The sequence below is a fragment of the Pyrgilauda ruficollis genome, unplaced genomic scaffold (assembly GCF_017590135.1).
Source record: "Pyrgilauda ruficollis isolate IOZ18807 unplaced genomic scaffold, ASM1759013v1 scaffold4, whole genome shotgun sequence".
NCBI classification, from domain to species: Eukaryota; Metazoa; Chordata; class Aves; order Passeriformes; family Passeridae; genus Pyrgilauda; species Pyrgilauda ruficollis.
The window spans coordinates 13,232,860-13,250,031 of NW_024525489.1; the positions used below are offsets into that span (position 1 = coordinate 13,232,860).

General features: G+C 34.3%; 1 protein-coding gene across 1 annotated transcript in view; it reads left to right on the plus strand.

Annotated features, from left to right (window-relative positions):
• SDCCAG8 (SHH signaling and ciliogenesis regulator SDCCAG8) overlaps positions 1-17,172 on the plus strand; it is a 106,807-nt gene that overhangs the window by 8,873 nt on the left and 80,762 nt on the right. The window contains exons 4-12 of the mRNA XM_041477147.1: positions 1,383-1,496; positions 1,899-2,024; positions 2,322-2,462; positions 3,805-3,869; positions 5,566-5,754; positions 7,830-7,968; positions 10,618-10,770; positions 13,128-13,262; positions 16,302-16,418. Coding sequence (XP_041333081.1) covers positions 1,383-1,496; positions 1,899-2,024; positions 2,322-2,462; positions 3,805-3,869; positions 5,566-5,754; positions 7,830-7,968; positions 10,618-10,770; positions 13,128-13,262; positions 16,302-16,418 — 1,179 coding nt within the window. The remainder of the gene's footprint in view (positions 1-1,382; positions 1,497-1,898; positions 2,025-2,321; positions 2,463-3,804; positions 3,870-5,565; positions 5,755-7,829; positions 7,969-10,617; positions 10,771-13,127; positions 13,263-16,301; positions 16,419-17,172) is intronic.

Consider the following 17,172-nt stretch of genomic DNA (forward strand, 5'->3'; position numbering starts at 1 on the left):
TGTTTGGTAATTCATATTGATCAGATGTGTCTTTCAGTTCTGATTTTAATATTTAGTCATAGATTTAAATTCATGCCTCTCCTGACTTCTGTTCTTTCACCCTGTTACACATTATATTGTGAGAACATTAATTTAAAAATCCCAAATCAATTTATAATTAATTTATGACATTTTTGTTGTTAAAACGGTTAAAAAAAGTCACAGAGGTCCTCTGATCTTTTTGTGTTGAGAAAATATGCTACATGTTATTTTCTTTTTAGTAAAAAGTTCATTAGCACTATTGTTTACATTACAATGATGTTTCTCAGTTTAAACATTAGAACTGTTTTTCAGTGAAAAATAATTTGAATAGAAACTGACTTTTCCCACATTTTCTAATACTGCTCTGGTGTAATCTTGTCAGGGAGGCAGCTGGAGGTCTCAGCTGCAAGGTGTTCATTACGTTTTCAGAGAAGAGGGATGGATGAATAGGAGCCAGAGAAACAGACAACTTACAAATATTATCAAGGCTATATTATATATACTTTAACTTTATACTTTAAGTGTGGTTCCTTTTTTTGGTTTAATTTCGAAAGTAGTTAGGATTAAGAATTTAAATCAAGATGAATTCTGAGTCAATAGAACATGGGGCTTATGTCTACTGAGCTAGGTAGAATATGTGGCAAATTTGGAATTCCTTCTCTAAAAAGATGTTTCTTCAGATAGTTCTGGATATCCTCCATTTGTCTATGCAGTCCTGGTTCCAGATATCTCAAGAGTGTCCCCCTCTTTAAAACAGCCAATACTAATATTTGGCATAATTTGACTGTAAGGTTTTTCTTGCTAGAAACTTTCATCTCATCCTAATTTAAGGATTATACCTTCTAAGGATTGGACAAGGAATTTTAATGCATTGTTGGCAGAACCTGTAGATAAGATAACTAGTAGATGTTAAAGCCATTAGTAGCTTGGTTTGATTTTTTTTAAATTTTGTTTTGTGGGGGTTTCTGTTCAGGTTTGGTTAGGGTTTTTTGGTTGGTTGTTTTTTTTTTGAATGGTGAATATTTCAAAAGTAATGTTTAAAAACAAGGATGTAGGTTTCTGAATCTTTGATCTCTTTTAGACTTGAATTATATTTAGTAAATATATAATGGAATATTTTTGCACAAAAAGGCATGTTTGTGACACAAAATCATAGGTGTTAGAATTGTGTGAGTTTCAAAAATAGGGATATGCATAAAGATACTTGTTTTCCTTCAGAAGTGTGAACTAGTGTTAATGGAGACAACTCCATTAACAACTCGGTGTGCATTTAAACTGTACTTTTGTTCTGTGTGCAACCAAGATCTTACAGCAATAATGGAAAATCAGAACATAACATATGTTGTTTTTACTTCCTTCAGAAGCCCCCAGAAGCTGTGCCTGAAGACTTACCAGCCCTTTTCGATCTTGTTCCTATAATCACCGATCAGTCACAATACATTAAACATTTGGAAACAGAAGTGAAGTTTTACAAGGTATCAGACAACTTATTTGACCTACTAAAACCCTGGTCCCCCAAATGTGAAGAACTGCATTAAAAGCAGCTTACATTTAGATTTGAGATTGATTGCTGTAATGACCAAAACTGAGCCAAATCAGTTCAGTAGATCCCTTACCTTGTGTCCTGGTATCTAGTATTTAAGGGTCTTTAAAGACATTTTTACATCTTGTGACAAATACAAATAAGCATTTTTTTAAAGAAGATTTATAGTAATTTAAGCTGCAAAAATACAAAATCTCTCTTTTGTGAATTCTTAGTTTCTCTAAAAGGGTTAAAATATTTGAAAATTATAGTCTAGACTCTTGGTCTCAAGATACATTTCAATATTGATAGCCATCTTAAGGAACCTTTTAAATGCAATTCCTTCATCCTATAGGAGGAGTTGTGTGGGGTGAAAGATCAAGAACAGGCAATTTTACTTGAAAATGAGGAACTTCATCAGAAGCTGAAATTCATAACTGCAGAATACATGTTGAGAGAACAAACTCTTCTTGATGCCTCAGTAAGTTTTTATTTTTTGTTGCTTTAATCAGTTCTCAAGGATCTGGCCAGATTATTTTTATGGAAGGGTATACAAATGGTTGTCTGCAAACAGAATTTTAGTCCAAGTTTAATGAGAATTTGTAAATATGGATTTCCTTGGGTAACATCATTATTGTAGGTTGCTAACCTAATTAACTTGTTTATTGGTTCTTATATTCTACTGAAGATTATAAGATTCGATACTTAAGTAAGTAAATTTGTTTAAAAAAATCCAGCCTGCATAATCATAACTGAAGCATTAATACTTTCATTTTAGGCAAATACTCAGAGATCCTGGCCGGTAGGTGGTAAAGACTGCAGCATACATCAGCCTGTCACCTCCTCACTGGCACACAGCAAAGATCAGGCTTTTGTTGCAGCAGCTTCTGGAGACAAAGCCACGTGGCCTGTAGAACTGGTTGGTATTACCTTTCTTCACAGAGTCCTACCTTTGCAAAACTGTTTAGTGTTGTTGTTCCAGTTGTGATTAGCTTTTAACAGACACAGGAGAAGTTTTAGTTAACCGAACCTTAATCTGAGCTCAAATTTTATTCTCTTAAACCTCATCTTCTCATTATACCCTAATTAATATTATTGTGCAGCTAGACACAGATGGCAGGTTGTCTGCAGATGATGACTTCCCAGAGATAGTTCCTATAAAGATAGTTCCTGTTTAAAGATGATGGCTTCACTGTACTTTGGAGATTCTTAGGAGTAACACAGCACCCAAGCAGGTGGGAGCTAGCTGGTGTAATTTATGTGGCCCTCTACACAAGCTCTTTTCCTAATGAGTTGTTCTGCTCCTGGAGCAGTACAGGCTCAGGAAGGTACAAAAGTAGTTTTGTGCAATCTGCTTTCCCTTAGATGAATTACACACCTTGTGCTTTTAGAGATACAGAGGAGTCCTAGTAATTTAGAGATGATGTTGCCTCCTCCTGTATTTTTAGTTTCAGAGGATATTAATTTTGCTGTCTTTTGGGAAAAAACTTGGCTAATTGAAAAGCTTTGATATATTTTGTCCATGTGCATTTGTGTACTGTGGAATTTATACAGTACTTTAATTATTTAGTTATATGGGATTTGAGGGTTTTTTCATAGAAATATATAGTTTTGGGGTTTTTTGTACTATGATTTTAGAGCTGAAGACCTCAGTGATCGCTGATGCCTGCAGGTGTTCGGAAGCAGTTTTTTACAGTAATTGCTTTTTTCTTCATCTGCCACATTTAAATCAGGAAAATCATGCTGATTGTAACTTCATTCTAAGTGTCATAGTGAGCTAAATGTGTAGTGCTTTATCTGGTTTGTATCACCATTGTATTTAACATGGGTGAGGTTGATTCATATACCTACTTCTTCACCACGTATATGAAGAGTAACTCCCTGTATTATAAATAAATAGCCTGTGTACTTGAAGTTCTTAATAATTATGTATTAATATCTGCTGACTTGTGGGAGAGCAAGAGCAAACTCGAGACGTGATTATCAGTTTCTGTGAATCATTGTAGAAAGCTGAGGAATGCAGTTGGAATTGAAACAATTTACCATATGAGGATCTGGCAAAAAACCGTATTTAGAAACAAAAAATAGTAGGGCTGTTCACTTTTTAGACTTCCAGAAAATTGAAATATTTAGGTTTCTCTGCCACTAGTATTTCAACAGGTTTATGTCCTCAGGGGAAAAGAATGTGGGTAAAGTCTAGATTTGTTTGTAAAGACTGTTGTGAAGAAAGCAAGACATATCTTCTTCCATCTTTTTTAAAGGAGAATCTAAAACTTCTTTATCAAGAAAAAGTCAATATCCTTGATGCTCAAATACAGTCTCTAAGGTAAAGTGAATTTTTTTTTCTTTAAATAATCCTGAATAAATTGTCACTGCATAACAGAATGAACCGCTCTTAATCTGACTTTAAATAAGAGAATGCCTGAATGTTGTATCTTCTAATAGTGTGCCTGAAAACTGGTTTTCTATTAAGTTTTTTCAAATATAGATGTAGCAAAATTGAATGCACTGCTATTTTATAGAAACAGTAGCAATATAAAACATCTTCTCTTTTTTTACCCTCTTTCCCCTAAGAAAGGCCACATAAGGTAGACCACTCAAGGAAAAAAGAGAAATTACAATTGTAACTTGTGTGACAACTTCCATAATTAACTACTTTCTACTACCGTTTAATTATGTTTTTCCCTAAATAAATTGTGGTTTCAAATATTTGAAAATGCTAGACTGTTCTCTGTGTAAAAAGAGTTGTTGGTAGGGAGACAAGTTAAAAGAATGCTTTCTGCATTGGTGAAACCTGTAACATGCAAAGCCAGTTGTCTTATTGAAGGTAAAGGAGGATCTTCAATTTCAGCTGTATAATCCAATTTTTTTTTCCCCTTCGCCTCAAGTGTTCTATTTACCAAAAAATAATTGTTAGGGGTTGTCTCAGAAGTTCCTCAAGTACATTATTCAGCCTCTGATTTCTCCTAAGAGGCATGATCTTGCAAACAGGAAGTTCTGCAAAACTAAGTCTTATTGAAGTGAGAAATTACATGGCTTTCTGTGGGACTATCTTCCCTTTTAACTTGAAGGATGAATGTACACAGGCTTGCTGATTTCTGTCCAAAACTGTCCAACAATAGGTTTGTTGCGCCACGACTGTCTAAGGATATACGCAGAGCAAATTCTGTTCAGGTTATAGTGGGTTATATGTAATAGACCAAGTACTAAAATTGGAAAAAGTGCACAGAAGATTTTCCAGATGGAAATAAGAATGCACGCAGTGTATATATCATGTGCACAGTAAATCCGATGCAACCAGAATGTGTCAGACTTCCTGAGTGTGTGCTGCCCAGATGGCCTGCATAACAAACCCAAAGCTTTGGATTCATTGCACAATTTGTCAAATTGATCTATATGTGCACAGCGTGCGTTTGTCTGGAACTTCCTGATGTTAACATTCCTATTGCTTGCGATCTCCCCAGCCTGACACATGCTTGGAAATTCTGGGGAAAAGTCTTCAGAGTACCTGGTAAATATTTTGAAGACAAGTAAAAAACTTAGCCTGTTTTTCTTTCAGGTTGTGTATATTGCTGGATCTGAGTGAATGTGCTGATTCTTGTCTAGGGAGTAGAGAATAAATATGAAGTTAGTGATGTTATTAATAAAAGCAACAGAAAATTGTTAGAGTATTGAAATATTTATACAGCTGATTTTTTAAAATAATGAATATTATACTCTGTTCAGACAAAATGTAAGCCTACAGGTTCTTTGTCTAATAACTTTCTGTTTAACTTCAATATTGTCTGATAATATGGGGGAAGAAACAAATTAACACAGTATTGTTTTGTCTATTAATAATTTTGATTGGGCGGTTCAACTGTTATTTCTGTGTTAAAGTCTTCCTTAGCCTATTGAAAATGTGTAAAATAATGTTCATTACAGGGATTCTTACAGTTCTTTTTAGGTTATATTTGTATTTATGTATTGTATATGAATATGACTTGTAGAAATATCTAATTTCACAAATTTCTTCTTTCTAGAAAAGACCTTTCAGAATCTCAGAAGACATGCAAAGATTTGGAAGGAAGGCTGAAACACCAAAAGTCACTGTTTGCAGCCAGAAATTCCAGCCAGGTTGGTGGTCTGTGCCTGAACTGTGCCCAGCACGAGGCCATTCTTGCACAGACCCACTGTAATGTCCACGTGCAGACCATCGAGAGGCTGACGAGGTGGGTAGTGGGGCTGTGTATTTGTGCTGGAAGTTTGGCTGCTTGCATTAAACCTTTTAAGTCTCAGTGTCTTGGGTTACATTCACAGAGAGATGTGCATTTATGGAACAATGCACTCCCAAGCTGGAGTCATAATGCTGAAATCGGTGAATGTAGGTCCCAACCACTTCAAAATCCACAATAGCTTTGCTACTTATTTCAAGTGGGAAAGAGTTTTAGTTGTTATAATGTAGTTATGATACCTTGGGCTGACCAGATAATGAGACAATTTACAGTCTGTTTCCTGTACTTTTTGTACAGACAAGTCCTTCACCCTGTCAGCACAAATATTGTGCAAGTCCATGCATTTTGATTATTTCTTGCAAAAGTTCATTATAATTATGTTCTTGGAAGTTTTTCTGGCTCCACTTTATTCTCTTTACCTCTGAGGAACTTTTTAGATACATCAACAATAGGTCGTGTGCTTGGGTTGGATGCATTTCCTACCCCAAACACCTGTAGCAGATCCTCCCTGACTACAATAAGACAGAGAAAAGAAGTTCCATTGGACAAAAACAAATGAAATTATTTGTTGTGCCCTTTTTTGAAGAATTATAGCTTTAATTTAATTTTTTTTAAATCACAGCTATATAGGCTGGATATATGTAATTCAGGGATCTCAACATTAAATTCTTTTTTTTAAGGAATTCTGCCAGTCAATTCATGTTCAAAAAACCTCTCCCTTTCTACATGATAGTAATAATGATAGGATACTGCAACTTTATCAAAGTTTGTTAAACAGCCATCTATTTATTTTCAGATATCTGAAGCTTCTTAGAATTTCTGAAGTATTAGAATGAGCCTGAGATGGAATAGTGGGTCAATTAGAAGCAGGGAGACTGAGGGGGCATAGAACATATATGAACTCAGTCAAGTGGGTGCTGTCCCTCTGCACTGGATGGTTATTATGGTATTTATTACATAAATACCAGGATTTATGTATTTTTTCCTATTAGCAAGTCCAAAAATTTTCTGGCTAAGCTGTATTGCTGAGAAGTCATGTTTCAAAATCTGCTTTTGTAACAAAAGTAATTCTTTGTCACAGATGTTGGAAAATATGAACAAACTGTAAATCAGTATGTTCTTGTCCTCTTATATTATGGTGAGCTTGAAATAAAAATTCTAATTGACGTCTTTATTTATCTTAAACTATTATTTCATTTGAAGGTTTAAAAAAAATCTAAAAGCTACCTCTGCTTGTGGTGCAGTTTATTAAAAACAAGTGTATTTCAGTAGGAATTTTCAAAGGAACTTTATCCAATTCAAAAATGAAATGAAATTTCAAAGTATGATTGCTAGGTCTCTGGCAAATAAAAAAAATGTTACCGTTTTACAACATTAAGAACACAACAGTTTTCAGACAGAATCTTGAGCTGCACCTAAACCACAGGCAACAGATAAAACTTAATTTAAAATCTTTTAATATATGACAATAATGAAAAGGTGAAGTTAGGTATTACAGTTTTACCAACTCTGCTTTACCATTTAGCACAGATTTTAGTGTCTTAGTAAAGAGTTGTAGAATCCAGGTGTCCTGTTGTTTGGCCTAGTTCCAGTTAGCAGCAAATGAATTTTAAAATTGTCATTTGATATACTTAATGATTACTTGTTGAACCTACCCCTTCCTTTTTATTATTTTTCTCTCTTTTACATTTAATGAGATTGTAATTCCATATTGCCTTTATTTTATTATTTGCATGGATACCCATTTTGTTACATCAACAGAATGTGCTCAACTTCTGTACATTAATGACTTGAGATCTGCTCTCTTTACTGGCAGTTTCTCTAATGGTCCATTCTTCTAAAATGAAGGACTGGTTGTCAAGCAAATGATATTTTCAGTATCTGCCAAGCTTGCAGTATGCTGTCTTTCAGTATGCTGCATACTGTCGTGAGTTTTAGTCTTGCTTTGCTTACCACTTTGCTTAAGCCTTTCATCTGTATGTATTTTATATTTGGTATACTTGTTGTTTGGGTTTTTTTCTCTTAGAAAAAGAAATAGAAGTATCTGGGTTGGTTTTTTTTTTAATATGCAGAGAAAGAGATGACTTGATGGATGCACTTGTTTCAGTGAGACAAAGCATAAAAGAGATGCAGCAAAGAGAATCTAATGCTTGTAAGCAAGTTGAACATGCTGTGCAAATGGCAGAAGAGGCCAATTTTGAAAAAACAAAGGTAAATCCATCATGAAATTGGAGCTTTTTAGTGTTCACATCTAATGCAAATGTTAATTAGTTTTCATGCTGATGGGAGAATGCATGCAAATGACCTTTGTCATATTTTAATATAATGTAAATTTAAAACAACTGCACCATGTGACTGTTTCTGAGCAGTAATATGAATTCTGTATTCAAGTTCTTAAATTCTCATCAATACTATGAGAGTGCTACCTTTTTTTAATTGATGTATTTTCACAGCTAGGTGATATAAATTGAGATGTAGAATTTTCAAAGACATTCATGATATGTAAGAGGATAATTTTGACATCACACTTCTGACCTACTCTGGAAAGAATAGTTAAAATGCTTACAAACAGTTCTTTTTTGCCTCAGATGAGAGCAGTGCAAGAACTGATTGACGGTCAGAGTGAGCTGTTTGAAGATGAGAAGTCTTGTCTATAATGCTAAGCTTGTCTAAGCTTCTGGTGTTATGTAAATAATAATGATAAAACCAGTTTTCATCTAATGCTTGTGTTAGCCCTAGTTCTGTACACAACCAACCTATATTCACCTAAATTATTTCCTTGATAGTTAGTGACATCTACTGTACTATTAGTGAATTACTGTGGAATTGAGAGAGGGTTGCTTTGATTTGGTTTTTGTAATTGAATGCAAACAAGATTGATATAATTGTTCTATTGATAAAATTTGTGTTATTTATCCAGTGCTGTAAGAGAAGAGTGTGTGCTTGTAGGGTTGTGTGAAGTGCTACCTGTTTGTCTTCAAGACTGAATAGTAGTCTGGGCTTTTTTCATGCTCCAAAACTATTTTAATAGGAAGGAACAGGCAAATAATTTTTACTTATACTGCATTACTGCATTAATTTTGCCTTTTTACAAGGACCAGTATACCTCTTGGTAAGTACAAACCATCCTTTTTTTCCCCCCAGTCCTATTCTACTTTAGAGTGCTGTTTTTCTTTATAACTAGCACGGAATCCCATAGAACAGTCCAGGTAATAAAAGTGAGAATTAACACATCAAGCTTTCAAATTGCAATTTCATCAGCCTGTTGTCCCAAAGTCTAACCTCAGGTGTTTATCATTTAAACCCACCATGTCATTTTGTTTTTTGGTTGTCTCTGTAGTTTTTGGCCTCTAGCTTGTTGCATAGAGCAGGAAGGAGATATACGTTATGTTTAAGTTTACATAGTTGAAGCAAAATCAGGAATTTATTTTTGACACAAATGTCATAATATAATAATTGTTTGAACTGCTCATTGTGTAGTCAGAACAATGGAGCTAACAAAATACACATTTCTTCTTGAAATGCAACTAATGCAACTTTTTCTTCTAGAGTGCATTGGTTTAGATGTCTACCAAGCTACAGCAGTTTTATGCAGGCAATTGTTTGCTGAAGTTGATGATTTTTCCTACAGAAAAGGATTCAATGCCATAACAGAGGGATTCTCTCATCAGAGTAGACTTGTGATAAGAGAGGGACACTGAAGAGGGTCCCACAGAATTGCAATAACACTAATGGAGACTGTTAGAGCATTCTCTAAAGAACATGGCTCCTCTCATGAACAGTCCAAAGCCAAAAAAACTGAACACAGGGGATTGGCTTTGAGTGAAAGAAAAATAAGCAGTTAAAAAAATTAATTTGAAAATAAAGTGTAATAAGTTAGAATTCCTAAAGGGAGGTTACTCTAGCTTCTTTGAAACAAAATGTGCTGGATATCAGTGGAATGCTGAGTTTACTCATAGGCTAGCAAAGCTCCCTTCAGGGTGCTTTGAATACATGGATTTACTTGTAATGGAGTGGTGTGTTTCTGATTTAAATTGACATAACACTCAAATTCTACACTTGGCAGAAATATAGCAGGATAAATAGATAAATATCTTTTTTTCCCCAGCATTTCAGAAGACTGTGAAGACAGTGTTTTGAGAGCATTATTGAACTTATGTTTCTTCCTTTTTGATAGAAAACCCATCTATAACCCTGTGTTTTAGCACCTGAAATTAAGCAGTACTTTATGAGGTATTTAGTAGAATTAATTTTTGACAAAACTGAAATTTATTTTTCAAACTTTTTTTTTTGTATTTTTACTGACTGCTTTCAAGTTTCTTAGCATTCTGCACTCAGTAATTCACTTTAGGAGGAGACTAAGTGGAAGTTCATACATTTTATTAATTTTTCCTTCAGTTCTTAAGTTAGACAGAAAATACTTTGTATTGCAAGGAATTTGCAGTATTTGCAAGGAATCAAATACTGGAGGCTGATTGTAGTGATGTGCATTCAGGAATTGCAAATTTTAAATGCAAGGCAAATAGTCATAGTTTTAGAAGAACAGCTACTTATTTGGAAAATATGCGCAGAAAAATGCTCCCATCTTTGCCATGATTCCTAAAAGCAATTAAATTTCTCAGTTACAGTAAGGCATGTAAAACATACAAACCTACAAGCACATACATTTGTTTTCGTTTTGTTAGTCCTATTCTAGATGTTAACACAGTAGGATATTTATAAACATCATAAAAAAATAAATGCATTTTTAAAAAAATACATTTCTAATAGCAAAGTTGTTTATTTGAAGGCATTGGATAAATGCCATGTTTGTTTAAAAATTTTAGGTTTCTTTCACTTAAGCAAATTGGGGTTTTTTAGGCTCTAGTCCACTGTGAGCAACTGAAAAGTGAGATGGAACGACAGAAGAATTATCTTGAAAAGGAGCTGGCTGCCCAGCTAAATAAGAGGGCTGATGAAAAAGAAGCACTGCGGCGAGAAATGAAGAAGGAAAGGGAGGACTTGGCAGCAATGGTATGAGTTGGCTCTTCCTCTGTGTATTACAATTGAGTGTATCATCCTCTTCAAACTTTATTTACTTGTCTTTTTTTTCAGTTTTGGGTGTGAGAGCTCAGTCACTTCTACCATTTCTTTAAAACAGCGGTAGATAAGTGATGTTTTGATTTTGAATAACGGTTTTGTGCTATGTCACTAGGTGCATACTAGGTTGTTGATGTTATGCACTTTATTTTAGTCTTCATAATACTTTTAATGCACTGTCAGAGTAATGCACTGTTTTTAATGCAGTGTCAGAGTAAGAAAGGGTTAAGTAATATGTGATTAAAGGTTTGTCCCTAGCTTTTTAAAAAAAATATGATTTAGTTTGCCATGGCAAGCATTCAGAAGTTAGCACATGTCAAATTTAGGATTCTTTGCTACTTTGATCTTATATATACATTAATGTTACAATGTCATAATTTCAAAGTGATCTTATCATATGTTTAATTTTCCCACCTGCAGAAATGTGTTGGAATCTCTCTTCTCACTTTTACTAATGTTTATAAACTCTCTGAGACAGAATCTGTCTCATCGTTTATGCCACAACCATCATGATAGTCTTGATAACCTTTTTTTAGGCTTCTAGATGCTGCGGTAATTTGAGTATAGAACATGAGGGGTTTCTGCCCAATGGAGTCTACAGAGAAAAGCTCAAGCTAACAGCAGTAAGCCTGTGATAGAGGAGGCATTTCTAAGGTGATTGAAATGGGAAGAAATGCAGAGAGACAAATACTTCATGAATCAGTGGTTTTCGTGCTTGTTTGATCTGCAACATCTTCAACCATTTATGGTGGAGGTGTGAAAACAACAGAGTCAATTTCTCTCTTGATTGAAGACATTTTCTTATTTTTTGGGACTCTTTTATAAGTTGTATGTATTATTTCTAAAAATCTGGAGATCACAAACTGAACAAAATAAACCATTTAAGTGTGTATAAAAAAACCTTCTTTGACTCCAATTCCAGATACAAAACCAGATATTAAGCACAGCGATAGGGACTAATTGATCTTTAAGTACGTGAACTGATTGTCAGAGATCTGTTGCCAAGGAAACTGAAATTTAAAAAATTATCTTCCACTGGAGACATTATTAAGCAATTCCTTGTTTGACTCCTTCCTATCTATTAGAAGTTATCCCTTTTATGAAGGTGTTTTGTTACAGAGTTGATTTAAAGCAGTATATTCACTCCAAAATATAGCCCATTAGACAAGCATTTCATACTTTTTTTTTGGTAGAATATTTCACTCCATGTCATCACATTAGTTTGTATTTCATCCCCCACTGAACTATGTTTTAATAGAACCAATTCCCACTTTTAAGTAGTTGTATTTTTTTTTTTAATCATGCATGTACATTAAACAACACATAGTGACACTATGATGATGTCATGCCTGGTAATTAAAGAGATGGGATGACTTTGTAGAAAATGATGATCTATCTTAATGATTTACACCTACATATGATTAACTACTTTTATGAGGTGGTAGAAATGGTATACTGTGGATCAAGTCAAGATTCATCTCAATATTTTATTGCTTACTTTATGAAATGGTTTGTTTGAAGGGGAGAATTGGCATGATAGATAAATCGTGTGGATGTATAAGGAGTGAAAAATAGTTATGAATGTATAATCCACTAGGTTTGGCTTTGAATTTCTGAAAGTTAACCTAGAACTGTCAGACACCATTATTTCCACTTATATTAGTAAGCTTCAGGGCTAAATAGCTGAAGGCTCACTGTCTCTGTTTTATTGTTACATTTTTTAATCATCCACCAAAATTTCATCTGAATTACATTAGAATTTTTAATATACTAATTCTATATGAGTTTTGCACAACAGTATGCTTTGATCTATAGTGTTGAAATGTTTTCTGAACTTGAAAATTAATTTAAGATCTGTGCTTGCAACAACAGATTTCTTTAGCTAGGGGAACATGATTTGGTTTGAATCAATATACGCAAGGATGGATAATAAGGTGTTAAGTAGTACTCTTACATTTAAGAGTATAACTAATGCATAACTAATGTAGCCAGCTGCTTCTGACACCTTGTCTATATTAGCAAGTCCTGGAGACTAGTGCAGTCGATAAAAAGTTTCAAATAAACTACTGCATGATGCATAAATTAAAAATAGCGAACCCATTAATAAAATAATGTATCCATGTTCTGTTATGTCATTATTAATATAGGCTATATTCTTATTGTACGTGCTTGATTTTTTATTACATTTTTAATGTTATGTATTTTGTCTACATTTTGAGGAGAAAGTTCCACCAGAGTTTGATCTGTGGTTGGTCAAATTGCATCATTACAGTGTTCTTGGACATTTTCAGGTGACAGCTTTGTCTAAGGATGTGGCTGTTTTGGAGGCTCAAATAGAGAGAATTACAAGGGAAAAGAATTCTCTAGTTAACCAGTTAGAAGAATCACAGTGCCAACTTGCATCTCATGAAATGGAGATGAATAAGGTAAGCACATATATAAAGGAGCATTGAAATTGTTTTTCCTTATCATTGTTACCTGAAAGAAGAGAATTTTTACCTTGTCCATTTTCCCCTGTTTTGGTAAGGAATGTGTGGTAACTGTAGACTTCATCTCAACATCCCAGAGGCACTACAACTATCCCAATTGCAGGACTAAAAAAATAACTTTTTCCAAGTCACCTTGTCATGCAGAAGCTAACTTTTCTGTTTTGCAGCCTATGAGGGTCACTTTTTAAAACACTATCCCAGTGTTTCAGTAAAGAACTGAGTTTGGTCTGAGTGAGACAGCATAGACTTCAACAGTGTCCTTAATTGGTACCTGTGGGACTTGCAGGGCTACAATAAAGGGAGCTGTTGCAAATCACTGTTTTTCAAGTTCTTTCCTTTAGAAAATTTTTATGTAGTATACTGCTTAATTGAGTACTATTGATAGTACAGCTCTTACAAAGACATCTCTAGTTAACAATTACAGTTTGACATACATCTTGTGTAGGTCTATCACTCTTGGGTACTTTCTTTTGCACATTTCTCAATCGATTAGAGCCTTTATGGGTATCATAACATGAGAAAGAAAACATATATTTGTTACAGTCTCTTGAGATATCTATTTTCCTTACCAATGATCTCAGGGCCCGTCCTACCTCTCCAGTTGTTAACTGCAAGGATTTAAGGAGCAATTTATTCCTTGGGCCTCTAGAGATTTCAGGAGAGGTTTTCAACAGCTCCCCTCTTCCCCTGCCACCCTGGCTGATAGAAAGAGGCAAAAGTATGGAAGAAAATTCGCAGCAAAAAGTCATCCCAACTTACTAGCAACTTTATTTTAATTGTAACTGAAAGACAAATGAGTGTATTAAAAATGTCAGAATGGTTTAATCTACCAATTCTGAAACACACTTTCGGTCTCTCAGGCTGGGTTCACAAATCACTAGCACCACTTACAGGGGTGAGGAAGTGGTGAAAGAGGCAGTAGATACAAATATTCATTAGTCTGAAAAGAACAGTTTTGTACCCTTCCAATTTGAAGTTACCTCTCTGGAGATGATACTGTGGTTCCAGTCCCTGCTTCAGTTCATGTTAATACAAAGATGAATAGGTGGTCACCTTGCAATAGTCTATTAATTGCACTGTCCTGAGAGATTGGAAAACTTAATTTCTGTCCCTGTACTAAACTGAGAAATCTTGAAAATCCTAGAGGAAGCTCCCAACCACTGAGCTGACACAACTGTGTGCATCACCCTGACATTTTCACTGGCTACGTGACATCTTTGCTTGTGAATCTGACTCCTTGTTTCCAGACTCATTTTGCCATTATTAAAAACAGCAAATAACATTTAGTTTTAGTTTAACATATTAGTTTTGAGTTTTATCCAAAATATTGTTTTTCTTCATGCACCAGAAGTCAGGAAAAGAAAATATGGAGTGAGGCTCTATTTCCTTCATTCTTGAGGAGACTAAAAATCCATTATTAGGACAGCACCATCTGCTGATTCTTCTGTGTTATTCCCTTTGTACAGTGTGTGGAGAGCTGAAAGCAAGGCTTGCTATATTTTTTAAATTTCACTTGGAGGAAGTGACATATATTGCATTTTGTTACATCCTTCAGACAAAGGAAGGAGGAGGTAGAAATACAGGGTTTGCAAGCTATGCAGTTGCATCTCAAGATTTTTTTACTTGCATATAATATTTTAGTGTTTAAAAAATGCTTTAGAACTTTGCCATTCTTCAGAGCATTTGCTGCTGTGGGTTATTTGAAATGGCTAAATTCAAAAGATGTCCTTTGAATTTATAAGTGATGCTACTTCTTGAAAGTTATGACAGTTGGTTTAGTTTTTTCCTAGAGTGATTTAATTGCAGTATCCATATTTACATTTTCCCTACCTTTTTTTTAAGGAGGAAAAAAAAAGTGAAAATGAGAAGAGGTATAAGACTGAAAAACATAAATTAATTTGGATTGTAGAATGCGTGAGAATGTTTTTGAGAAGCACAGAGGATTGTAGCAGCAAATTAAAAGGGTGTACATTTAAGGAGCAAGTGCTGAGAGAATATAAGCAAGGCAGGAAAGTAAGCTGGAAAGAAAGTTGACTAAGAGGAGTTATGAGTAAACACATTTGCATTCTCACTAAGGAATGTGCATGTATTTGGTTGGTTAATTAAGGTGAAATGAACAGGCACAAATTGGAGGTGATGGCACAGGGTAAGAACAAAAAGGGGACAGCTTAGATTGAAAATTGGAAGAATAACAACCCTGCACAGCAGTAAAGTTATGTGAAAGGGATTAGTAATCTTCTGGTTTTGTTTAGGTTTTTTTTTATTTCTTTCACTTTCTTCTAACCCCTTCACATTTCCTCTGAATTTGATGCCAGATGGAAAGGATTGAGGGGGTAATATAACAAACACTCCAACAGCAGAGAATAATTGTCCTGTGTAGAAGTGATTTCCTGAAATGTTGTTTTGATCCATTTCTTCTGGACCATGTATCTATTTAAATTATACTGGTTTTTTTTAAAGAATTAATCTTCAGTTTGCAGTAAGTTTGTAATGCTCTGATCAAACTTTGAAAATTATTGGCTTAACATTTAAACAATTTCTTTCTCAATAGTGTAAAATTGGCAAGTTAAAATACACCTTTAATTAGGAGCATGATAGATGCTTTACTTCTAAGTTTTGAAAGTTGACATAGACTTTCTTGGGATTTTACAGAGAATGAGAGAATATAAAACCAGCAACTGTCATTTAACTGTAGAGATAGATATTTATAACATCAGCATTTATACTTAGCAAAATCTCGATCCAAATATATTTGAATCTATACAGTAGTGCATATGTCAAAGTTTATGACTATATATAGAATTCAGATCCACCTTTCTATGTAAAAACATTTACCATTTGTAGACCTAAAATATCTGTAAATTAAAAATTTGTTGCATTTCAATGACCTGTAGAGGGCACCAGAAGATCTAATTGCAGAGCCTGGTCTATGGACTCTTCAAGCTAACAGATCATGTTGTCTGTGTAATCTAACAGGTGTGTGGAGAAATGCGCTATCAGTTGAATCAAACCAAAATGAAGAAGGATGAGGCAGAAAAGGAGCTCAGAGAGTACAGAACAAAAACTATAAGGGAGCTTGAAATTAAGGACCAGGTAAGAGATAATACTGCTATAACTTTGCAGTTATTAGTTGCCTAAGTAGGGTTTTTTCAGAAGCTGGAATGATTCATTTTTCTGATAGTGGTCATTTATTACTGTTAAATGGTTTAAATTAATGGCAAAAAGCCAGCTTTTACTGCTAAATAAATACCTCTTGGTTATCTTAATCTTGTTTTCAGCCCTGATATGTTCAGTTTTGCGCATCACTCATTCCATGATTTCATATAGAATTACTCTATCATATTATTCATGCCAGCTACTTAAATTCTATGTACTGTATACATGTGTTTATACACCTTTTCTCACAAATAAATCCACACATAATTACCTATACATCAGCCTAACAGAACATTAAAGGCTCTAAGCATAACCTAATGATGCCAAAAATGAAAATCATTTATCTTCCAATTTCTTTAAAGATTCAATGTTAGTGAATGCTGGGATTCATAGAAAAGTTTAAAAAAGCAAAACCAAAACAAAAGTAGCCTTCTAGAAAAAAAAATAACTATAGAAAAAAATCCACTTGGCATTAACTGTTGCTTATCTAAAACTGGGATTTATAGTAATACAGAAACCAGTATATGCCTTACACGTAGTCTGTGAGAAAACATCCCATTCAGTAAGAAAGATTATTAGAGTAACCTGCAACATACTTGGCAAACAGCTTGAACAGGTGTAATCTGCATCTTTCGAAGTGCCCTTTTTTCTTGAGGTTCTATTCATTTTTCTCTAGGACTTCAAACTTTGA